At 41.5% G+C, this 26,180-nt stretch overlaps 1 protein-coding gene across 1 annotated transcript in view; it reads right to left on the bottom strand.

The window, feature by feature from the left end:
• Positions 1-2,107: 2,107 nt before the first annotated feature.
• LOC306888557 (uncharacterized protein) overlaps positions 2,108-26,180 on the bottom strand; it is a 129,494-nt gene continuing 105,421 nt past the window's right edge. Inside the window, exon 3 of the mRNA XM_079446934.1 lies at positions 2,108-2,953. Within this exon, the coding sequence (XP_079303060.1) occupies positions 2,946-2,953 (8 nt within the window). The 3' untranslated portion in view covers positions 2,108-2,945. The remainder of the gene's footprint in view (positions 2,954-26,180) is intronic.

Below are 26,180 nucleotides of genomic sequence, written 5' to 3'. Positions count from 1 at the left end.
TGCACTGGGTGTAAAACTCTGCCCGGGTCATGCCATCAAGCTGTTCCTCAGTGGCAAGAGGAAGGAGGGGATGGAAGACGCAAATCATATTAAAAAAAGAGGAGATGCAAGCGGTCTAGCTTTGTACCATCCCCCACCCCCATTTAAAATGTTAGTCAAGGTTTCTTGTTGTTGTTGTTGTTGTTTTTTGGTGAATCCTGAATAGTTGTTGAAATGTAATATGAGCAGTCTTTTTTGCAGTTTAGTTTATTTAGCTTAGGAGAGGAGTTGAGTGAGTTTTGAGTTTTGAGAAAGTTAGTATGTCACATTCATGTAGTTCTTTATAGGGCTACAAGAATGTCTTAATAACTAGTTTTGTGATTTGTCCTTGTCTTTAACTTGTATTAAGATGTAGAAAAACAGAGTAGGTTTGATTCCTCTGTAAATCAGTCAACAAATCAACACGAAACTTTAGCTGCTATTTTAGTCAAGTCAACTTTATACAATATCTTCAAAAGTCTGAGAAATGTTGACATTTCTTTAGCTCTGTCACACAGCTCTAGTCTATATCTTGCAAGCCTAAATGACATATTTAACCTGAAGTGCTATATGACTCTAAACCTGTTGAATGCAGCCATTTCTGATGATCAGTGATAAAACAAACAGCCATTTTGACCCATTAACACTAAGGAATGTTCACACACAAAGAGAACCCGGAATGTGCCCGTCTCTGACCTCGGGGCAAGCAGATGGTGCCGCAGTACTCATCACAAGATTTTCCATTTTCTTTAAGGCCGTGGCTTTTAGAGCTCTGAGCTGATTGTTGTACTGTAATTTATGGCTTCTGCTCTCTGGGGTCGACCCCGTTTGCCTTTGAAAAGAAATTAAGGTTTTTGACAAAAACAATCCAGGATTTTCCTCTATATACAGTAGTAGACTTCAAAGGTGGCCCATGGGTTGAAGGTCCAAACTGTGGTTTCAATGTATCATCGAAGGGCTCTATGCGATCCTAGCTGAGGAATAAGGGTCTTATATCTAGTGGAATGATCAGTCATTTTCTAAGAAAAATACAAATTTATATACTTTTTAACCACAAATGCTCATCTTGCACTAGCTCAACCTCACGCGTTACATAATCACCCATGCGTGACGTAGGAAGACTACCGATGTAGTGTTTACAAAGTGAACGTGCATAGAAAGTCAAACAGCCTAAAAAAGGTAGAACAACGATGTCGGATGACTTTGAAGTCAGAGTAGAAAATTACCTAAATGACCCTACCTTTTTGAAACTAAATACACAGATGAACAACTAATCATGCGTGACTTTTCCAAAGTGATTACGCGATGCATGAAGATGCGCTTTGCATAGCTAGTGCATGATGAGCATTTGTGTTTTAAAAGTATATAATTTTCTGTTTTTAGAAAAATGGCTGATCATTTCGCTTGATAAGACCCTTATTCCTGTTGGCTACCATTGAAGTCCATTACATGGAGAAAATTCCTGGAACTTAATTTCTTTGTGACTGAAGAAAGAAAGACGTGAACATCTTGGATGACATGGGGGTGAGTAAATTATCAGGAAATTTTCATTTTAGAAGTTAACTACTCCTTTAAGGCAAGGCACCCTAGGTGAATAGGTTAGAGATATCACCATATTTTTCCAGTTAACAGATTACATAAAAATAGCAAACTTTTTTGTATTAGAAGTTTTCTGAAATGTTATGTTTAAAAATGCAACTGATACATATACTGATATATAAATATTATAATACACAAAATCTGCACTAATTTGAAAAAAATTCAAAAATCTAACCTTTAGATTTGACGAGTGAATGAAAAAACAATATTTTTACCTGTAGTGCCTAAAAAGAGTCTCTGGTTACATCCATTCCTTGTATATTTGCACAGACACCATGCAAATATAACCAGGTTAACTTTCTTAGGCGGCCATGAGTTCAAAGAGTTGATCTTTATACAGACAGGGTGGTATTTTGAGATATATTGTACGTTACTGCACTCTTGTCTGGTAGACTGTCATTATGTATTTGTAAGATTGTTTTTATGTTTGTTTGTTTTGTTTTTTTAATTTCATGGCATGCATTTGATTTTTATTTATTTTATTTTTTTTCTCCTAGTCAGCGTTCTATTTGTGTTTCCTAAGACTAAATCACAGTCTCTGCTGTCCTCTGATCACTCCTGTCAGTTTTGATATGCGTGTTCTCCATCTTTATGCACACTCCAGCATTAAGAACCCCTGATCTACACACCTCCACCCTACTCACGTCTCTTAGCAACCGTATTCATCCAGAAGGGCCACTGATACATTTGTATCTGATCTGAGATCAGCACATGTGGATTTGAGTTATCACTGAGATGTGACAGAGATACTTCACTAGGATGGTAGCAGCCATCCATTTTCAGACAAGCACTGAACATCTGCTGCTGTGTGTGTGTGTTTAAAAGCACATTTGTCAAACAATTTATGAAGGAATATTTCCAAAAGGTCATTATCCAGAAGAGTGCCCATCATCAATTCATCTCTGCTCTTTGACACCAAACTGACCTTGACACACAAACCAAACCAAACCAAACCAAACCTCACAATAAAAGCATGATCAAATGAAACAAGGTTTTCTGTGAACATATGGAAACTACCCGCTTTACACTCATGCAAACTCAAGACCAACAAATTTAAAACATGTCAGCAGAGCATTTACTGTACTCTAACAACATTGCTGCTATTATCTGCCATATTTGTGATTTATAAATTAAATAAAACTCAATAATATTTATCTTATTTATCTTACTGATCACTTCATAATCCTTTTTCTATAGCATAACATTAAAAATTAAGACTGTATGTCTCAAAAAAACTGATTGTTACCTATAATCTTTGTCAATTATAAAAATATGTAAATATGAATAGCAGAGGTGACACTATAATGGATTACAGGGGAAAATAAAAGTCACTTACCTACAGAGCAGATCACATGACATGAGATGACATGGTAGGGCAGGAAACATATAGAAGGAAAAAGAGATAACAGAGAGTAGTTAATAACCATGTAAATAAACATATTTCGTCAAAGTTTAAATGCACATCATTAAAAATGCTGGCAACACATTACAATTAGGCCTCATTTGTTAACATTAGCTATAGTAACATGAACTTCCCCTTTCCCTTTTGTTCACTCCTGCTTCACAGCAAGCGGGACTCCCATTAGTGGCAATTCCCTCGTGTTTTGAAGCAAAAATATGTATGTTTGGACATGAGCATTGCGTCATGTTGCATCAAAAGCAAGAAATTAGCCGCATTTCCACCGTCGGGCCAAACGGTTCTAAGAATTGTAAGGAACGGTTCCAGTTATTTGTCCACTTGGGTTCAGTTGGATTATAAAATGCTTTCGGCCTGGAATTCTTAGCATGGTTGGCTAACTGTGCTGAAATATGCTGGTAGAATGTGTGTAGTGATGATTGGTCACTTGTTTGTTGTCTGGCTACTAGCTTTCTCTCTGTATGGCCAATTGCGCTACTTGAGCAAAGTAAACAGAAATATCTGATTATCCTCCATAAAGCAGTCGCTATTTACATCTCTTACAATATGTAAACACTTGCATGACCAGGGGAACAACTAAAGTTAACTAAAGTCAGCGCGGATATGCTGTGGATATGCTGTGGATATGCTGTTTCCATTCAAATCAGCGTAAATAAAATCAAATCAGCGTAAATAAACGTACAATACATATCCATGCATTACTGATGACAGAGAATAGCGTGCACACTTTGCGTCCATCGGATGCTTTCGAAAATGGCGCTATACACTGACACAGAGAGAAAGAGGGGAGACGAATTGTTGAATAAATGTCGTTATTTTTATTTTCTTTGCATACAAAAAGTATTCTTGTCGCTTCATAAAATTCAGTTTGAACCACTGATGGCAGATGCACTATTCTGACGATGCTTTTCATACTTTTATGGACCTTGACAGTGCAATTTACTATGCAGTCAATAGGACAGTCACAAGCCTCCCTGTTTTCATCCAAAATATCTTAAATTGTGTTCCGAGGATGAACGAAACTTTTACGGCTTTGGAACGACATGGGGGTAAGTGAATATTGACAAAATTTTCATTTTGGGGTGGAGTATCCCTTTAAGATTCCGTGTGTATACCATATAAATAATTGTGACCAAACAGTCTAACATATTTCCATTTACCAATGTCTTTATTTAGTGTGTGCATATATAGAGTTATAGTGTGCATCGTATTATTGGAAGATAATTAAATTATACAAATATATATTGGATATTAGTGATGATAGATGCCCCTTTTTTCAAATTTGAGCCCCTGCCCTGAGAAAGTCTCTGCACATCCATGTATAGATTGGATTGAGTTTAATCATTTTAATGCACTTGAAATGTGCACCAAACACTAGGAAAATACAAGTATCAGATCGGGACTCAGTATCAGCAGATACACAATGACTCACAATGACAAAAAAACTGTTCAGGACATCCCTACTTGACACTGCTGTTTTTTTCTGCACATATGTAAACACTCATGTGGACATGTGGGTAAATATATTTACTTCTTATATAGAAACACACTTCAGCAGACTCTCATGTAGTGTAGATATTCATCCATACACACACACACACACACACATCACGGTGCTTGACAGATCCGCCCCAGGCTCACACACACACACACTGTCTCTCTCCGCTCACTGGCCGATCTGCACGTAGTGACAAAGTAATGAGACGGGTAAACACACCATGATCTATGTGGCTTTCAGGCAAGTAATGGGCTGTCAAACACACTCTATTCTCCTGCGGTCAGATCTGCTCATCCATGTGTGTGTATGTGTGTGTGTGTGTGTGTTTTATTCCAATACAGAAGAAAACAACATCACTGCTGATTTCAAACCACACCTCAGTCACATGACCTCACAGCCTTTAAAGTGTATGTTAAGACTGACCTAATATGTCCTGCATTCTGACCCCAGAACTGTCCAGCGATCTTTCATTTTTTTTACTGCTTTATAATAATGGATTCACACATTGTCTTAAATTTGAGTAACAAAAAATTGCTAATCTCATATAAAATAAACAGAGAATGTAACAGCACATATTATTACTATTTGGCGTTAACCGCAGCAGCCATATTTACCTTATTACAACAACAACATTTTGGTAATACAGGTGTTTATCGAAACAGCAATATCTCGGGTCAGGATGGTCCACAGATAAGTCAAAATAAACATTCTCTCAGCTTAGTTACTAGCCCAACTGTAGGCAGTTTATGGTATGTGTGTTAATAAAGATAACAGCTAATGTACAGCACATCTGTGTGTATATCACCTATTTTACAGTGGCTTTAAATCAATTAGTTCTGTTCTGTTTAAATCAAACAGAACAGAAACGAGCCTACATACTAAACTCAGAGAAAGAGAGCAAGACGCCATTTTAGGAAGAGATGGAAGAGACAGGGCAGAAAAATGGGCTCATAACATGGGAGATGCTCTGAATATGAGTGTGTGCATGAAGGGCACTATTCTAGGCACACCGCCTGGGCAGCAGCAGATGGAGCAGAGCTCCAGACCTCCCCCTGCTGTGGTGATGCCAGTCTCAGCCCTGGCACTGCTGTGGTCTTTTACTCACAGTCCAGCAACACTAAGTAGGAAGAGTGACCAATCACCAATGAGAAGATCAGCTTCTAAAAACTATAATGCAAAAATGCAACAAATACAAAAAAACTAACCCACCCCCCTGGGTCATGTTTAATCTATTATTAACTAAGATAAATCATAATGCCTGTTTTATGATGTTATTGTTGTTGTTTTTCCTTAGTGTTTTAATATCTTGGGGATTTTTTTTTCAAGGATGTTCACATATTTGCAGCAGAAAACAAGAAAAAAGGTTCAGAACAGAATTCTGTAATGCACAGACCTCACAAACCTAAAACAAATATTTGCATCATAATACTGTTTGTTATGCACATGCCACTAAACATGGGACACACATGCAATGTTCTGGACCCCAGGAATGCACAAATCACTCTTTCTCTTCTTATTCTAAATCTCTCATTTAGCTATTAGCATGAAGTTCAATTTCACCCAGATCAGAGAGAGATTAACACCCTAGACATGCACACTCCAGCTTGGTACATGCAAAGCCGGGAAAAGCATGACGGTCGTTTTTCAGCGTGTTAAAACTATAAGCCACCCAATCAAATCCACTCCAATCCAATAAATGCAGTCGTGAGCCGGCGCTCTCTGCTGATCGGAGAGATTTGAGCTGCAGGCGTATATGAGAAAACTCTTCTCCTCCCTTGATCTGCATGAGTGCAGTTCCCCTATCATTCGTAAGTATTATCGAGTGATGAAGTAGGCTTCAGCGGATGGGATTTGCCGGGATAACCTATCCATCTTTAAACAATGGCTATTGATGAGACATTAAAAAGCTCAATTGGATTAATTAAGCATGCTGGGAAGACAGTGAGAGGGCTTTACGCAACACTTTTGCTTATTTAATACACAATGATATGTTCAGATATATTACTGACAGTATTATCATGTGAATAATTTCAGTGGGGAGTGTTTATTCATAACTTGTTTCTCTCTGCTTGATTGGTGCGACAACAGCTCATTATCATTGTAAGATATCAGAGACTGAATCAGACAAAGTTAAGATTCCATTAGAACATCGAAACATGAGAAGCTGAGATTCCACAAAGAGGGGCCTCAAAGCCGTAACAGGACAACGTCATAAATCTAGTCGGAAGCAAGCAAACTAACCAGCAAGCCTCTTTCACAGAATAGCTTACAACCTTGAGACAAAATAACACTTATTGATAATTCCAATTCAGGAAGGAGACTGTAAAATGTGTTGCAAGTAATCAAGACTGATGGTCACATATAAACCTGTGATAGAAAATCACGAGCTACAGATACGATACAAGACAAAAACAGACTTGAATTACTTTGTCTAAAGAACATGCCTTCGTTCTCCATAGAACTACACAAAGACTTTCTCTTTCATATGCACGTGAAATCATCCTAAAAGGACATTTCTATGCAGAACCCCATATTATGTTTGTAACCCACACATTTGACTATCCTTGTTTTAATCACTCATTGTGTATGTCTTGCTTTTAATAAGTATTGAATAGCTTAAGCCTTAAAGGGTAACATTCATGTTTGGTATGTATGAGTTTGAAAATTCCTGCTTTAAATGTTTCTTCCAATTAATTCTTTGTAAAATGTATCATAGTCTTGTTATAGAAATCACATTCAAAAGTATGCTTTGCAAGAGCTTGTAAAGTTCGGACCTCTGACTGAACAGATAACAACGATTTATTAGTGGGGTGGAGAAACAAAGCAATACCCCAAGCAAGGACAGTATCTAATTGGTCAAGACGTCCAGATGGGACGGTCTGAAAGCAGAGTTTACAAACTCAGGACAACATCAAACTCTCTCTTACTCTCTTAGTCTCTTACGCTTCTTCTTAGAAATGCTCTTCTTCTCTTTTGCCACTGCGTTTTGACGCTGCTCTTTGAGCGTGCTCTGGCCCACGTGCCAGCTGCTACCATAATGAGAAGGAAAACAACTTAGTCACGTTACATCCTTTTATTCTTTTACTTTAGTTTCTTTTCTTTCCGTGGAGTTTCGTGTTCTAATGTAAGTTTGCTGCAAAGTTCAGCTCCGACTGCACCCGCTTCAAACTTCAACCAGACAAACTCCGCATCCGCAGCCAACCCCAAGATGTCACTTCAAAGACTATTGAACTTCCAGCCAATCAGACATTTCGGGGAACCCCCTTTCTGCAACGACGACGACAAAAGGGATTCCCTTAGCAAAGCAAGCAAGTACCTCCAGGTTCTAACTGAATCAGGTGCAGTTAATATAAATTTTAGCCTCATTGAGAAACTCAAAGCGAGGGTTAAATAAGTGATTGATGGTTGTTCAGGTCTATGCAATTGAACATATTGCTATAAACTTGGGATTTCACATTTCCATTCTCTTAAACTCATCCTTTCCTCACTTTCTCTCTTTCTGCAACGTGTGAATGCTTGTGTTCATGTCTTAGATTAGTTTATGTCTTAGGTTTATATAAATAAAACCTTATTTATATTGAAAAGAGAATTATCTTGTGTTTTGTGCTCACAAGTTAATGTCTTAATCTGCCGAGTTTGTTACTGTGCTATTTAATAGTGTTTTCATTATATTTTGGATTTGAATATCCAGTGCAGAGTTTGTTATACGGCTCGTTCAGTTAATCGCCGTAACAGTGATTCTGTTCAAATCCCTATAAAATCATAAATTATTCCCTTTGAGCTAAATTAAACTATTTCTTTAAATTACATATTAATATTACGTTACAATCATAAAAGGCAGAAAGGCTGTGTTGGGAATGTAATGCTTGATTTTATGCAAAGACTATTTACAGACAACCTAGTCTTAAATAGTAAAGTATATAAAGTAAATAAAGTAACCTTTATCTAGACACCAACTAGAAGAGACTGCAGCTTTTTCTGGTGAAGAAAGAATGTATTAAAGTGGAAAGAGTTTGAGAGGTTGAGCTCCAGAATTTGACCAATCAACTTCAAGTTTCCGACAGATGATTTTGATTTCAAGAAATGGTAAGTGATGTGTTTCGTGTAAAACATTTCAAAAGTTTTTTGTTTTAATTTTGATGATTAGAGCTTACAGCTCATGAAAGTCAAAAATCAGTATCTCAAAATATTATAATATTTACATTTGAGATTCAATTAATGACCATCCCTACAGTATAAATTCTGGGTATCTCTTGTTCTTTGAAACCACAATAATGGGGACGATTGCTGACTTGGCAATGATCCAGAAGACGGACATTGACGCCCTCCACAAAGAGGGTAAGTTACAGAGGGTCATTATTGAAAGGTGTGGCTGTTTAAGGAGTGCTGTATCAAAGCATATTAAATGCAAAGTTGACTGGAAGGAAGAAATTGGGTAGGAAAAGGTGCACAAGCAACAGGGATGACCGCAAGCTTGAGATACTGTCAAGCAAAGCTGATTCAAACACTTGGGAGAGCTTCACAAGGAGTGGACTGAAGCTGGAATCAGTGCATCAAGAGTCACCATGCTCAGACGTCTTCAGGAAAACGGCTACCAAGCCACTTCTGAACCAGAGACAACGTCAGAAGCGTCTTACCTGGGCTGTGGAGAAAAAGAACTGGACTTTTGCTCAATGGTCCAAAGTCCTCTTTTCAGATGAAAGTAAATTTTGCATTTCATTTGTAAATCAAGGTCCCAGAGTCTGGAGGAAGAGTGGAGAGGCACAGAATCCATGTTGTTTGAAGTCCAGTGTGAAGTTTCCACAATCAGTGATGATTTGGGCTGCCATGTCATCTGCTGGTGTTGGTCCACTGTGTTTTCTGAAGTCCACAGTCAACACAGCCATCTCCCAGGAAATTTTAGAGCACTGCATGCTTCCTTCTGCTGACAAGCTTTATGGAGATGCTGTTTTCATTTTCCAGTAGGACTTGGCACCTGCCCACACTGCCAAAGGTACAAAAAGCTGGTTCAATGACCATGGTGTTACTGTGCTTGATTGGCCAGCAAACTCGCCTGACCTGAACTCCATAGAGAATCTTTGGGGTATTGTCAAGAGGAAGATGAGAGACACCAGACCCAACAATGCAGATGACCTGAAGGCCGCTATCAAAGCAACCTGGGCTTCCATTACACCTGAGCAGTGCCACAGGCTGATTGCCTCCCATGCCGCATTGATGCAGTAATTCATGCAAAAGGAGGCCCAACCAAGTATTGAGTGCATAGAAATGAACATACTTTTCAGAAGCCTGACATTTCTCTTTAAAATATCCTTTTTTTATTGATCTTATGTAATATTGTAATTTTCTGAGACACTGAATTTGGGGTTTTCATTATCTGTAAGCCATAATCATCAAAATTTCAAGAAATAAAGGCTTGAAATATTTCACTCTATGTGTAATGAATCTATATAATATATGGGTCTCACTTTCTGAAATGAGTGACAAAAAATATAATATATTTTTTGAGATGTACCTGTATGTTACAAACGATGTATTGCGATATAAATGCCAACTTGTATCCGATGCACACTTTTTAAATTGATGCATCGCATCGCTAACTTTTATGCCGATACCCCGGTGCGAATTGGTGAATTTTACCATCCATAGAACACGCAGCTAATGAGAATATTCATAAGCCGCGAGTTCACACAAGACAAAACATAACATGAAAGCACGCAGCCGAAAAAGACACGAACTGCATGCAACAATACAAGAAAATGAGAAAAGCATGTGGCTGAACATGAACCGCGTGCTACACAAAACACAACACAACTCACATGGACAGAGTAGCGCATGGGAGTGAACTCAAGACCCCACACTCACACAACAAGACAGAAAATGGAGCATGAGTGTCCGAACCCTGACACGGAACCAAAACTGAGCCTGAACAAGACATGAGTGCCGGGATCCAGACACCATGCTCCAACATGAAACAAGGAAACAGGACACGCAGATGAGAGTGCACTCGAAGCCGCATGCTCACAAGAAAATAGTGACATGACGGGAGTGTCAGGGATCTCTAGACCGAAGTGATAGAACCTGTGATAACATTATATATATAAAAAAAACATATATCAACATTATGAGTCTGTATCTTAAATATGCCGTAAGAAAGTTTTATTTTAACATTATGAGAAAGGATGTTCTGAGAATGTTGTTCTAAGGACATTTTCTCTAACCATTATGAGAACCTTAATTGTGTACAAGACCCCTTTAAAAATTATTACAATGCAATAAAATACATACTATATAAAATTAATTCATTTTACTTTTCACCTAGATCATGTCATGGACTTTTCTAATCAGCTAGTTATGTTCTGCAAAATAAAGACAAAAGTAAAGTGCATCATTATCTAATAGAAATGATTGTGGTGTATCGTGGGAATTGACAATTTTAGGGTTAGAAACCCTAATTTTAGGGTTAAGCTTGAGGCTAGAGTTAACGGCTTGTAAAATATTCTTATCAGTCTATCATTCCCCTGTGATTTTAGGGAAGGTTATGGTTAGAGTTTGGTTTAGGTGTAGGGCTTAGGTTTGGACTATATTCCAGGTTCAATAAAGATGTTGACAACTTTCTGGGGTGCACCCATGAAAATTGGCCCCTAATCATGGTCTTTCTCTTTAGAATGTTGTCTCTCGATGGATTTTGAACAGTCATAAAGAGTCATAAATGCACCACAACTGGAGACCAGCAAAAGCTAAGAGTTGCATCGATTTTCTACTCTGTGGTGATGTCATCCCTGTTGGTTGCTTAATGCCACATGCTCTATAAATTTCCCTCACCGCTTCTGACATGCACTGATGAAGGCAATCCATCTGAGCGACAGGAGCCAAACAAAGCATGCACTCACTGTTTGACACACGACAAATAATGGAGAACCTGTTTCCTCACGCACACTTCATCTTCACGTAACAAGTTGATAGTGATGCTGGTGTCTGCTGAGTGATACTCTAAAAGGAGTCATCAAAGGAGGAGACTAACATAATAGCTTGTTTGTGCTTATTTTTTTAGCTAACAAATGGTTTAAAATCTGAGAGGTTGTTCTTGCAGAAAAATTTTAATGTTTTTTTTTAAGCAGTCCATGTTATATCACCTTGTGCAGATCAATACAAACATGGGGAGGGTGCTATGTGGAAGAAGCTTCTGTCAATTACTATTCCCCAAGTGCAATGCAGTTTTGGAATACAAAATTACACTATACAAACTGTAATATGAAATTTGAAAGCATAATGTCATTGTATGGTGTAGTATTAAGATTTGTTTTTCACTGGAATTACTGAATTACTGTTGCCAATATTGGTAATTGTCATTCCCTTCCAGGAACTCGAGCTGCGTCGAAGCGCTAGGGGAACGCCCACAGCGTGACTGCGCTCTGAACCAGAGTGTAACGTGTCCAATGGAAGGGCGAGACGTCATAGGCGGGTGACGTCACTGACCGGAAAGCATATAAGCACGTGCGGTGGAGCCGGCGTTTGCTTTTCGTCATTCAGCAACCGCTTCTCTGTCTGTGTGTATTGTCTTTGCATGTTGTGAGTCTTATTTAGTGTTGTTTGTCCTGCACAATCACTTGAATAGGCTCCAGCAATATGTGCAAGCACTGGGGCGATAGCAGATCGCATTCGGGCTGTGTGTTCCTCCCTGCACACATTATATCACTGCTTGGGATACACGCAGTCTGTGTGTGGTCTGCTTGAGAGCAGAGCGCGCAGATTCAGCTCTCGAGGGAGCTGACTGCTCGTTTGTGAGCTTTTTCTTTTCTTACGCCTGCTCTCTGAAGGCTCTCTTTGAAAAAGAGAGGAGTGAGTTTCACTAGCCTTGAATGAAGACGGGCGAGCCCGTGTCTTCTTCCACCTAGACCTGTCTTCCTCCGAGGAGGTGGACGCGTCAATGAAACAGTGTTTGCACAAGCATATTATGAATGAGAACGGCGCGCAGTCAGCTCAAAAAAAGGAGAAAGGGGGCTGATTGTGTTTCTCTCCGCTGTACATCTCGCATTCCCGCCGCTGCTGAGGCACGGCGGCGAGTGTGAGTGCGGGGATCGCAGCGCGCGTTGCCAAGGCGACGCGTGCGTTACGTATTCTCATTCATATCAGAGCGATGCCCCGGGTGGAACAGACGCTCGCGAGCTATCTGTCCACTTGCGTGGCGTTGTCTCTGAAGGCTCGCGGCTGCAGGTCAGGCTGGTGCGTGTCTGCACACCGAAAAAAAAAAAGAAAGAAAGAGAGTGTTGCAGGCGCACCAAGCTGACGTACCTGCTTAGAGAGCTGGATGAGGGATTGGGGTAGTTGATAAGGGGATAGTTGATGGGGATAAGTTGATCTCTGAGCTCCCTAGAAACGCTGTCTGTGGTCGACCCTATCTGACATGAAGGAGAAGATAGGGTTTTCCTCATGGACGCCCCGCTTGCGCCTTCTGGCCTGTTTGGCGACGCCGTCAATTACGTCGTCAACCGGTACCAGGAGGCTCGTAGGTCGGGGACCTCTAAGGCTAAGCCGGATCTGCGGACCGTTCTTAAGTCTAAGGGGGTTCTCGGCCAAGAAGCCTACGGGCGTGGGAGATCAGTCTGCCAACCCTGCCAGAGTTCCAGGGCGCAGCTGGCTCCAGCGAGCGACGTTCTCAGTTTCTTCCGCCCCGAAGTGTAGCGGAGCTGAGAAGCTCGCCACCCCTGCGGGGGTCTCTAGAGCTTCTGGTTCGGCCGTCTCCTGCCGGTCCTCCGCTTCAGGGCACCGAGCCAGCAGCTCTAGGCACGCCAGAGGCCAGTCTCGAGAGACTGGTTCCCTTAGGAGACCATCGGGCAGCGTGGGAACTACTGCCGATGTGTCTCTTTGGGTCCTGCCTTGCAGGGTCTGGTTCTTCAGCTTGGTCTTCCTAGGAATGACGCGGGTCTGAGGACCGTCGTTCATTAGGAGGCTGAGGCAGTCCTGGTGCTGTGCCCAGGACTTACGAGGGCAGAACCCTCTGGGGTAGATCGGGTGTCCGTCTCCCCCAGCGCCCTCGGGAGAACAGTCTGCCAACCCTGCCAGAGTTCCAGGGCGCAGCTGGCTCCAGCGAGCGGTGTTCTCAGTTTCTTCCGCCCCGAAGTGTAGCGGAGCTGAGAAGCTCGCCACCCCTGCGGGGGTCCCTAGAGCTCCTGGTTCGGCCGTCTCCTTCCGGTCCTCCGCTTCAGGGCACCGTGCCAGCAGCTCTGGGTACATCAGAGGCCAGTCTCGAGAGACTGGTTCCCTTAGTAGACCATTTAGGCAGCGTGGAAACTACTGCCAAATGGATCTCAATGGGTCCTGCGTACTGTAGAGAAAGGCCTTTTGTATTCAGTTTGGCGCTCCGCCACCGCCTTTCAACGGGGTGTTTCCCACGTGCGTGGGCCCCCAGCAGGCTCTGATCATGGAACAGGAAGTAGACACTCTCTTGGGGAAGGAGGCCATCGAGGTGGTCCCTCCTCACGGAAGAGAGTCCGGGTTCTACAGCCGGTACTTCATTGTTCCAAGGAAGGATGGTAGATCTGCGTCACTTGAACCACTCAGTCAGGTGACTGAAGTTCAGGGTGCTTACACTCATCAGTCGTGTCTCAGACCAAGTCCGAGGACTGGTTTGTCACGATGGATCTAAGGACGCATATTTCACGTCTCCATCCTTCCCTCTCACGGGAAGTCCCTCAGGTTTGCTTTTAGGGGCAAAGCTTACCGATATCGGGTTCTTCCCGTTGGCCCTGCACTCGTACCCCGCATTTTTACATCAACGATTGGTTGATTCTAGCTCGATCAGAGCAGGTGGCGACTCGGCATCGAGATGTCGTTCTCGCACACATGAAGGGGTTGAGACTGAACGCCAAGAAAGTGTGATTTCTCCAGTATAGAGAACCACTTATCTAGGCGTGGTGTGGGATTCGACCACGATGCAGGCACGTATGTCTCCCGCTCGGAGCGAGTCGATCCTCACCTCAGTCAAGAGAGTGAAAGAGGGCCAGTCACTCACTGTCAGGCAGTTCCGGAAACTGCTGGGGCTCATGGCAGCTGCGTCCAACGTGATTACTTTTGGCCTCCTGTACATGAGACCCCTACAGTGGTGGCTCAAGACCAAGGGGTTCTCCCCGAGGGGAAACCCGCTTCGCATGATCAAGGTCACGCGGCGATGCCTACGTGCCTTAGACATGTGGAGCCAAGCTTGGTTCTTGTCTCAGGGCCCGGTGCTGGGAGCCTCTTGTCGCCGCGTAATGCTAGCGACGGACGCATCCCTCACCGGTTGGGGAGCGGTCATGAGTGGCCACCCTGCCCGCGGTCTGTGGAGTGGTCGCCATCTAACGTGGCATATCAATTGTTTGGAAATGTTGGCCGTGTTTCGTGCACTCAAGCACTTTCTCCCGGACCTAAGAGATCACCATGTGTTGGTGCGCACCGACAGCACAGCGGTGGTCTCTTACATCAACCACCAGGGAGGTCTGCGTTCGCGCCCCTTGTACAAGCTGGCGCACCAGATCCTTGTGTGGTCCCAAGGCAAACTTCGCTCGCTCAGAGCCATCGATATCCCTGGGTATCTCAATGTGGGAGCAGACATCCTGTCGAGGCAGGGGCTGAGGCCCGGGGAATGGATGCTTCACCCCGAGGTGGTGAAGCAGATATGGAGGTTTTTGGCTGTGCGACTCGAGAGTCAGCGCTATGCCCCTCTAGTTCCTCCAGCTCCTTTGGACTGGACGCTTGGTACAGACCTGGCCGAGGCTTCGTCTGTACGGTTTTTCCCCGATCGCTCTGCTCCCGGGAGTTCTGGATGGCAACAGGGATCTGGTGAACAGGTTGGAGACGGGTTCGCCCTATCTCTTCCTGCATTCCCCAGATCTAGCGCTCTCGCTCGTGGAAGCCCGCATGTGCGGTTCTTCCCCCTCTGAGTGAGTGCTCGCTGTTGCAGCGCACGTTGCCGAGGCGACGCGCGCATTACGTGTGGAAGTTCTGGCCTCTGAGGGGGCGCAGCTCATAGCTTCCGGTCTCTCAACCGAGGTTGCTGAGACCATCTTCCAATCCAGAGCTCCCTCTACGAGGAAACTGTATGCCCTGAAGTGAAAATATTTCACTTCTTGGTGCGGAGACCGCCACCTTGACCCAGTTAACTGCCCGTTTGGTACAGTGCTGGAGGTCCTGCAGGCCCGTTTCTCCGCAGGGGTAACTCACTCCACCCTGAAGGTTTACGTGGCGGCTTTATCAGCCTACCACGCCCTTCTCGGTGGCCTTACAGTGGGTCGACACCCCCTGGTTACATGTTTCCTCCACGGTGCGCTGAGGCTGAGGCCTCCTGTACGACGTGTCCCTACGGGGACCTGGCTGTGGTCTCTTAAGAGAGTGGGGATTTGTAGGCCCTTCATGGCCCCTTCTTATCTCGTCTTTGCCCCTAGTCTGGCCAAAGCGTTTTTCTACCCTCGAGCGGGTTATTTCCTAGATCCCCTCTTCTATACCACGGCCTGTCGTGCTGCAGGCCCTCAGTCCTCCTCCCTTTCGGGAGCCTGACCAGCGAAAGCATAACTGTGTGTGTCCAGTGCGAGCACTGGACGCATACGTCCACAGAGCTGCCCTGTGGAGAAGGACGGACCAATTGCTGGTTTGCTTCGGTCCTCCTAAGCGGGGTCTGCCTGCTTCCAAGCAGACCCTTAGCAGGTGGATTGTGGATACTATTTCCTTGGCCTATGAAACTCCAGGCATCCCTTCGCCTCTGGGGCTTAAGGCCCATTCAACTAGGAGTATGGCGGCCTCCAAGGCCTTTCTGGCAGGGGTTTCGATGCAGGATATCTGCAATGCTGCGGGTTGGTCCACGCCCCTCACCTTTGTTCGGTTCTATCACCTTGATCTTACGGCCACTCCCGGCTCTCCTCTTTCTCGCCCTCGCTGTGCTCCCAGTGATACACACAGGGCAGGTATTTTGGAAGTCTGGAGGCGTGGGCATCTCGTTCCCCTAGCGCTTCGACGCAGCTCGAGTTCCTGGAAGGGAACGTCTCGGTTACGTATGTAACCCCGGTTCCCTGAAGGGAACGAGACGCTGCGTCTCGAAGCCATACTTCCTGTATCCCTGCGGGCGGTTGCTTCATTCCTGGAAGCAAACGCCGGCTCCACCGCACGTGCTTATATGCTTTCCGGTCAGTGACGTCACCCGCCTATGACGTCTCGCCCTTCCATTGGACACGTTACACTCTGGTTCAGAGCGCGGTCACGCTGTGGGCGTTCCCCTAGCGCTTCGACGCAGCGTCTCGTTCCCTTCGGGGAACCGGGGTTACATACGTAACCGAGACGTTTTGTTATTATTTTGTATGTTAACTAATGCATTATTTATGGTGAACCACAGCTATGACCGCTTCAAAGACTTACTATTTGTATCACTACACAGCACTCTAGCTGATTGTAATTCTGTAGCATGGTAAATTTGGAGTGAAGACATGGTGGGTGTGGTGTTCAGACCAGAAATTGAAAAAGAGGGAATAAAATGTCCAAACAAAGATCAAGTGTCTAACCAAAAATTAAAAAATTGCTGTTCTTGCTGTGACTGGGCATCAGCTTCTTTCACTGGCGGCTTGGCTTCCTGCAAATTGTTCAGGAAACTGACTCTTTGGAATCTTTGGCTGTTACCTCCCTGGCCCCACAACAACTTCAGTATCAATGTACAAGAAAAGAAAACGCTCTATTTTGAGGGGAGGCACGCTCTGCATATTAAGGCAGAGGCAACAAGGCTCCATTAACTTCTAGTGAGTACAGTCACTGTGCACTGCCAGTCACATTTGTTCACCATCTAAGATTTATTTTTAAGATTATTTCACAATCTAAGATTATTATTTCATCAAGCTTTCAACGCATTCTTGTATTTATTGTATGTGTGTGATGCTGACTCATATTGTTGCCTATGATTGTTGCCTATGATGTCTAGGTGGGTAGCTTACTAGATTTTGCAACAGAAATAAGATTTTTTTTATCACTACAGAATTGGAGGTAAACAGTTAAAAGTTAAAATATATGTAAGTCAGGTGCAACTTCTTTAGATGTAAAGGTTTACAGCATAGCAGGACATAAGTATGTGAGAGGGGCAGTGTGAGTGTGTAGATTATACATTCTCTGGGATCAGTGTGCCTGCTTGTTACAGATTAATCTGCAAATTAATGGTGATGGCTGCCCAACCCACCTTTAACAGAGCCTTTAACACAGATGATGATGATGCAAATAGACAGATAGAGAGAAGATAGCAGCTCGTTGTCCTCTACTGCTGGGGTTGTCATGGATACAGATGTAGAGAGATGGCTGTGACGTACTGGCGATGTGTATGGTGATCACAGTACCGTTTCATTTACAGGCTGAAAAATGGAACACTTTAATACAGCAATATTTGACCTTTTAAATTCAAGCCAATAGGACATGCATCACAGCTTCAGTCAATTTATTGAAACAATACACTATAAAGGCTGAAGCAAACACACACACATGCACACAAAACGGAAGTTAGACAGGGTTGGTTTGCTTGGGCCGTCTGACGTCACCTGTTTGGCTTCTCACAAATACTGCAATTTACTTTGTCCAATTACCAATGCAGTGTCCCCTCTGTTCCTAGAACAGCCAGGCCCATTGATCTAGACCCATTGAAAACAAATGATCTGCTGCTGGAACAGGAGGTGATCTGTCCACAGAGAGACACGCGCTGCCCTCTCCCCCTCCAGCGAATGGAAATCTATACCTCCGGATGTGGGAGGCCTGCCTTTGATCGGCCTTGGCTCTCATGATTAATACTCGTTTGTAAAGGCTTAATTGGTTTCAAACACTAGGCTGCTGCCCTAACAAATCACACTTCCCAATGGAAGCAGTGGATGGGCAAACAGAAAGAAATATAGAGAAAGATTACAGAAAGACAGACAAATAGAGAAAGAGTATAAGAGAGTGAGTGAAAAGGGTAGCTATAGTGCTGTGCAACTTTTGTCCAAATTGTAAACAGCACTTTTAGATTTTATCCTGTGATTGGTTCACCTTTGCTCAGATTTTGACAAAACCTGATATCAAATTAACCAGCCAGGAAATCACAATACAAATATGTCATGCCAATTCATTTTTCTAATTAACACCTTTAATTCTGACTGAAGGCACAACTACATGTTTTTGATGTATTGTTGTGGATTCAGGTGTTTAGAAAACACTGTCATGATATTTTTGTATGGTTTCCAATTTATATCAGCAGGCAAATGCAGATGCTGTCTTTCGTAAAAAAAACGTAAGTGGACAGTGAGTGGACAAGCTACCAAAAAATAAACTATAAAACAATTATAAAACTCCATGACTCATGAACTATATTCCAAATTACACACTTGAGCTGTGCTGCACTGATCACATTGTAATTACAAGGCTAATTAACAGGGCAGAGGGCTGAATGGCTCTCCCTGCAGTTATCTTAGTAGAGGAGATTGGAGAGGAAAGCAGTATACATTTATTTTCACAGTTCACAGAAGAGATGAGCACAGACCTTTGAATGAGAAGATAAACAGAGAGACACTTCTTTGACCACATTGTACTGTACTGTGTAACAAGAGTAATGACTGATACCTATCAACAAGGGCAAAATGCAACAACTATTTCATGAACTGAAAATGGCTTGAAAGCAGGGGCGGACTGGCCAACTGGCAGACCGGGCATTTTCCCGCTGGGCCGACGTACTTTTTGGGCCGGGCCTATACATCTTCTCCTACCATATTTGTCTGATCGGCCCATAAAACTCTTAGCAGCCTATAGTTTTTCTACCTAAATAGTTGACGGCGCTGTGGTCTTTGCGGCTGTTTAATGTATTTGTCAAAAAAAGTCGGTTTAGGATTCCCCCCCCCCCCCCCCCCCCCCCCAGACAGACCGGCCCATGAGACATTTAATCAGCAGCCCATTGGTTATTTTCTTAATTGACATTGGGCTGACCCAATCACATCTTTAAACAACTCCCCTTTTGGGCTCTCTCTCTCTCTCTCTCTCTCACACACACACTCACACACACACACACACACACACACACAGTGGTGTATTGTAACAAAGTAATAATACTTAGTTACAGTACTTATGTATTTTTTGGGAGTATTTGTAGCCTACTTGAGTTTTTATATTTCAGCCAACTTTTACTTTTACTCCGATACATTTTCCTGAAGCATATTCGTTACTTTCAACAAAATAGTCAGAAGAACACAGACTGCAGGAAAGCAGATTTGAGAATCAGTGGTCTGGTGTTTGCAAGTTAGAACAGCTTTGCTCATGTGCAAACCATGCAAACAAGTGCGCGCACAATCACGGATGATTCATTTTCCACTCAAACTCGAGTCTGGGGTGTATGATATACACTATATCTTCTGCAATAATAGGGTAAGTGTTGTTGTAATGATGTGCGATCTGACATTATCAAGTAGGCTATATCATCAAATCACACACAGAGTGCACGCACGATACTGTATTAAACAATTCCAGGCATTCTAAATTGTAGATGGCAAAAATGCTTCTGTATGCTTTTTATATTTATATAATATAGTTCTAAATTTTGACTATATCTATATCACACAAAGAGTACCGTTTTTGTGCAGATATCAGCATGAACACATTTAATAATCATTTCATACAAGTCCAGTAAGCAATAAGTGACTTACATTTTAGACTTATTGCTTGTTTTTGCTAAATTTTGCCAAAGAAAATAGTTCCAAACAAAGATCACAGCACTGTTTTGCGTCTCTGAGCAATGGACGGTGTACTTATAGAATGAATCCGCTTTTTGAATGAATCGGTTGAATAAATGATTCAGTGAGTCACTCATTAACACAGTCAAATGCTCTGTTCCTGAATGAATCAGTCGTTTGAACGAATCGGTTGAATAAATGATTCAGTGATTCACTCATTAACACAGTCAAATGCTCTGTTCCTGAATGAATCAGTCGTTTGAATGAATCAGTTGAATCTCAATGACTCACTCATTAATGGTCACTTTCTGTCACCAAAGTCTTTGCTCTCACCTACTAGCAGTTTTAATTTCACATTTTGACTATTTTTTTCATGTTTTAAATTATTTCAAATATCAGTATTCTATGTTTTATGTTAAAAACACAACATTAGGCGTATTTATGCATCTGTAACTGCAGTTTAAATGCACCCATGTCCCCTGTGAGATACATTAAACTGTGTAAATAAATACATCTTAATGCTATTTCAGATGCAGATTCCAGAAATGTTTTCTTATGTTGGAATGAAAGACACTAAGTACCGGATTAAGTGCTTCTTATTCTTACCCAAAAATACAAAATGGAAGAAAGAGTTCAAACTGAACACAATCTTGCTACTAAAGCTGTATGAATATTATTTATTATTATTAATTTGCTTCTTTTCCATTTTGCATTTACTTGTACTTTTACTTTCAATACTTAAGTACGTTTAAGATTTTTAAAAATACTTTTCATACGTAAGTACAATAAATATCATATACTTTAAGACTTTTACTCAAGTAATATTCTAAACGAAGACTTCAACTTCTACCAAAGTCATTTTTTGGTAAGATACTTTTACTTGAGTATGGCTTTCGGGTACTTTATACACCACTGCACACACACACACACACACACACACACAGGATGCCTTCTTATGCTTTTAAAGGTTCATCCAAGGAGTTAACAAATTTGACTAAGTTTACAGTTTATTTAATGCTATACTATGGGAAACAGTGATCATCTGATCAAATTTTTATCATGTCTCTTCCCTTTCTCCCTCAAACACAGAGGCACATACACAGGATGTCATAACTATATAGGCCTATAGTTTTAGGATTCATCAGTGTGGATTATAGTTTTATTATATTAATAAATTACACTAATTAGAAGTTTTTAATGTGTCAACTCTCACTCTTTCCTACCTATTATTATATGGCTTTAGTGCTTTTATGCAATAGGAGCTGGTATACATATTCAAGAGCGTGCAAAGATGGGTAGTATTGTATCGTATGTATTACATATTGATATCTACATATTGATCGTTTGTAGTGGGCCGGTCTGGGCCAAAATGCCAGGGCTGATTTTTTGTCCCAGTCCAGCCCTGCTTGAAAGTATTTATTTTTGATTTGATAAGTTGAGTTTAATCCATCTGTCACACTCAGTTCAGTTCATTAAGATTTCTGATAATAAGCAGAGGATCTGAACTAGGTTTGCAAATAAGGGAGACATGCATTGTGTCTACGGTCACACTATCTGTGTTTGGAATTAACCCAAATTTATTTAATAAGGTGTGAGTCTTAATGTCAACCTGGTCAAAGTTCATGGTCATGGTCAAAGTTCAGTGCTGTAGGTCTCCAGTACCAGTACTTTTACGATGCGTTAAAGGCATACACTTTGCTGTGCTGGTCTTGCTAATCTGACATTTTTGTGGGGTTTCTCAGCTTGTTAAGACTATACCTGAAGGACTATAGTCCTGCTGACAGCTGCTTAAAACTTCAGTCAGGATGCTGAGAAGCACTCAAGGAATCATAAGGCAGAAAGGCTTGTTTTCAGTGAGTGTAAAATAGGCAGAGAATAGAGAGCATGAGTGTTTGAGGCATAGGGTGAGCACTCAAGAGCGGTGCAGAGAGCAGCGGGTGGGCGATGGTTTTGAGGGGGGGGGGTGTCAGCTAATTAGCAGGGCGGTCTCAGGGGCAGCAACTGCACTGTATCACATGGTGCGTCTGATGGCAGAGACACTGTGAGGGTCACACACTCACACTCTGGAGAGATGTGTAATTACAGAACAGACACAGAAAGCAGTTGTTACGAAACTACAAGCTTTCTTTCACTCAAAGACAAGAATGACACTGCTTATATATACATATATAAACATCCCCTTATTTCTACATATTTCTACACATATTTTATTTATTTAAAATAAATGCCTTTTTGTGCTGCTGTTAAAAGTTAAATCCAGTGATTTAACTCTCAGTGCCACTCTTCATGTTACCAGATTGTTTTCTTTTGCACTCTGCAAATAGTCACTCCGAAATAAATATGCTGTTGTAAAAAAAAATAAATAAATAAATAATCATTGTTAAATAAGGAAGACAAAATGTCCAGTGCTGTGGGTCTCCAGGAAAGTGATTAAAAATCACTGTCATGTACAGTAGTATACATTATGCAAAGATTAACATTACAAACTGTAGTATGCTATGGTATAGTGACATGACCCTCATTACGTTTAATGTGATATTTAGTGAGTAGTGTCCAATAATCATAAAAGAATGCAAAATAAAAATTTGAATTGTCCCAAAATTTCTAGCAGTTCTGTCAAAAAATGAGCCAAGACGTTATGTTGCATAATGAGATAGTATTCTGTATACTGCATACTTTGACACATGGTACATCCTATTATTCTATATTTACAGATAATGTACATAATTTGAATTACAGTGCATATTTTCACCTTTTAAAAACATGATGTAGGTCATTCCAGGGGTGCGTTTGGAATGGACTGCTGTGTTGTTTTTAACTTACGTAAAATCTGGCTTTCCTGTCAGGACTGTTGCTTTTACAACACTCAAATCGCACGAATAAGCAGGCTGACTCAAGGAAACCCTTGTTGTCATGGCGCCAGAAAGCATCCCCCAGGGGCCCTCTGCCCTTGCCATGTAAAGGGTTGCCACGGTGATCTCCAGGGAGGCGGGTGCTGATGGATGTGTGGTGTTAAATGGAGGGGGCGAGTGAATGCTGAGAAGGTCGAGAGGACAAAAGCAGCATGAGAATGTACACAGAGAGACAGAGGCTACTGCGCTGTGACCCCATCACCTCCCCAAGATCCGTCAGATCCTAAATCTACCTCCATCTGACAGCGCAGACTGAGAGAGGGGCCTCACAGACTAGGCTACACAAACACACACACACACACACACACACACACACACACACACACACACACACACACACACACATACATACAACACTCCATCTCATTTCTTCTCTCACACAGATCCATTTTCTGCTGCAGTTAGTTTCAACCTTCAAATAGAAATACAGACAGAGAGTGTTCACAGATATTGATCCTGGGTGAATTGTTTCTTGAATATCATATTCTGATGAGCGGGCAGACAGCATGGAGCTCCACCGTCCAGGTAACTGCAGATCTGCGAGAGCAAGGACACAAGACCAAACCTTCAACGATTCCACTGAACTAGTATTTTAGGATCAGCAGGCATAAAATATCTTATCTTCAAAAATGTTTAGACTTTTCTCTGTGACAGTGCAAAAGAGTCAGGATGCCACCCCACCTTTTTTTTTTTTGTCACTCATTTGATGACACTGATTTTGCTGACATGCCTATTGTGGGCAAGGATTTGGAATGTGAGCATAATTAGTGGTTGAAACTAGTACAATGGTTGAAACCATTAATAAAGAGAGAGGAGAATGTCTGTGTTCACCATCCATTACTTAATTTGTAGAGCTGCTGTTCATTTGCTGGTTGGTCAATGGTACAACAGCACAATTATGCATCTGATGGTAACAACATGGTACTTTGTTACACTGTTTATACCATGGTACTAAATAATTATCATATTATAATAAGAAGTTTACATGTTTTCCAAGATATTTCAATGATTACCGTGGCATTGCCATGCTACTGAACAAGTCCAAAAAAATATGACCCTACCATAGTACTTTGTTGTTACCTTAGATCAGATTTTAAATGTCCTTATTTAAGGTCAAAAACTCTGTCAATTTGTCAACAAAAATATTCCATTTGAGTCTCATTTTACAGTCTGTAAGAGCTTCTAGAAATGGCTGCTATTTCTTTACATGAATATGTCGCAGCATAGCACTCATAAGCTCTAAGTATACATGCAATCCCATGAGAACTCTATTGGGTTCATGTACAGTGTGCTAAACACTGGCAGCTCACTGCTAACAGAGCCCACTCATTTGAGTTATCTGGATCCAGCGTTACGTTCTGCATTTAGGGGGTTTGCACATTGAGGAATGAGAACAGAGAGGCAGAGCAGCTATAATTGGATTTCAGCAGAACAAAAGCACAAGCTCTTTTATTGCGGAGTCGGAGCGGTGAGATGTCTGATCTGCGGCTGTGTTCACAGGTTTATGCTCGCTCACAGACACTTCCTTTATCCCACAACAGCACAGGCTCAAAGCACAGTGTGTGTCTGTAGCTGTCACAAATCTCTACAGCATGCTGAGAAACACAACACAAGCTGTCTCTCATCAATGCGCGCACACACACACACACACACAGGTTTGCGATCTTAAAGTCAACATGAAATCAAAACTGACCCTATTTACCTTCTTAATATGTGATTCTGGTGTTATTGTGAGAAATCAGAGCATAAACATATTAATTTGAAATGACTTTCCTTTTCAGCTGCCAAGCCCTATTATTTTTAAACTCCTCCCCTTCAACAACCTGCCAACATCCAATCAATTTAAAGTGGATTTCCAAATTTCCAAAGTCCTGCCCAGTTTTATTTTCATGAAAAAAGAAAAAAAAGGCTCCAAATTGATATTCTAAAATATAACCATGAAGTTTTTATTATTTTGTTTTTAATATCGAAAACATCATAAAAGTTTCATGAAACATGCAAATGGCACTAGAAGCTGATAATGCTACAGATGGACTAGAGGAAGAGATAATTCTACCTGTGAAAAAAGAAAAAAGGACAGAGCTCTGAGCTCTACAGCATCAACATTAGAAACAACATAAAATGCAAACAACATAAACTAAAATAGAAATAAATCAAAACAAAATAAAATATCTTTTTTTAAATTAGTTTTAATCAGTAAATTTCCTGTTTCTCTTTGTTCCATGCAGGGTTTCAGTGCAGTTTCATGTTGGCATTGAATGGGAACAAGATTTTCTGTGCTTACTGCAACACAACGACTCAAAATGCCCTCTTCAGTTCACCTAATTGATTTATTGGATCTAACAGCATGTCATAGCAAAGGCAATCACATGTAAAAGTTACTAAAGATGTTGGCTCTGATAGCCTCGTGGTTAGTGTGCCGACATACAGCGCAACTGTGCTCACAGCAACTCGAGTTCAATTCCTATATTGGGGTCCTTTGCCAATCCCGCTCCCCTCTCTTCATCCAATGCTTTCCTGACAATCTCCACTATCCTGTCTCATTAAAGACATAAAAAAGCCCATAAATATAACTTAAAAAAAAGATGTAGTAGCAAAACATGTTATTTAATTATAAGGGTCACAGGGGCCTTTGATGTGAGAAACTTTGACAAAAGTGTACAACATGGGCCTGTAGTCATGTATAGGGCCCTATGAAATCTGTTTTATTTTTTCACAAATTCATTTTTTTTTTTCCATTTTAATATTTCATTTTTAATATATATATATATATTTGTTTTAATTTTTCTGTACTCCTTTTTAATGGTTAAATTACATTTTATCAATCAAAAAGCATGTCTAATTACTTAAAATCATGAAACTTATACAATTTCAAATCAATTTATTAAAATATTAACAAAAATTACATGTTTAGGGCCCTATGAAATGTTTTATTTTTTCTCACCATATGTTTTATTGTTACCCAATTTTGTGTTTTAGCATGTCTAATTATTTGAACGCATAAAAATAACTTAATTTATTCAAACTTATTCTCAAAATAGCCT

The sequence above is a fragment of the Barbus barbus genome (genome assembly GCF_936440315.1).
Source record: "Barbus barbus genome assembly, chromosome: 22".
Taxonomy (NCBI): Eukaryota; Metazoa; Chordata; class Actinopteri; order Cypriniformes; family Cyprinidae; genus Barbus; species Barbus barbus.
The sequence above is the reverse complement of the archived record's forward strand: the minus strand, read 5'-3'. Positions and strand labels throughout refer to the sequence as shown.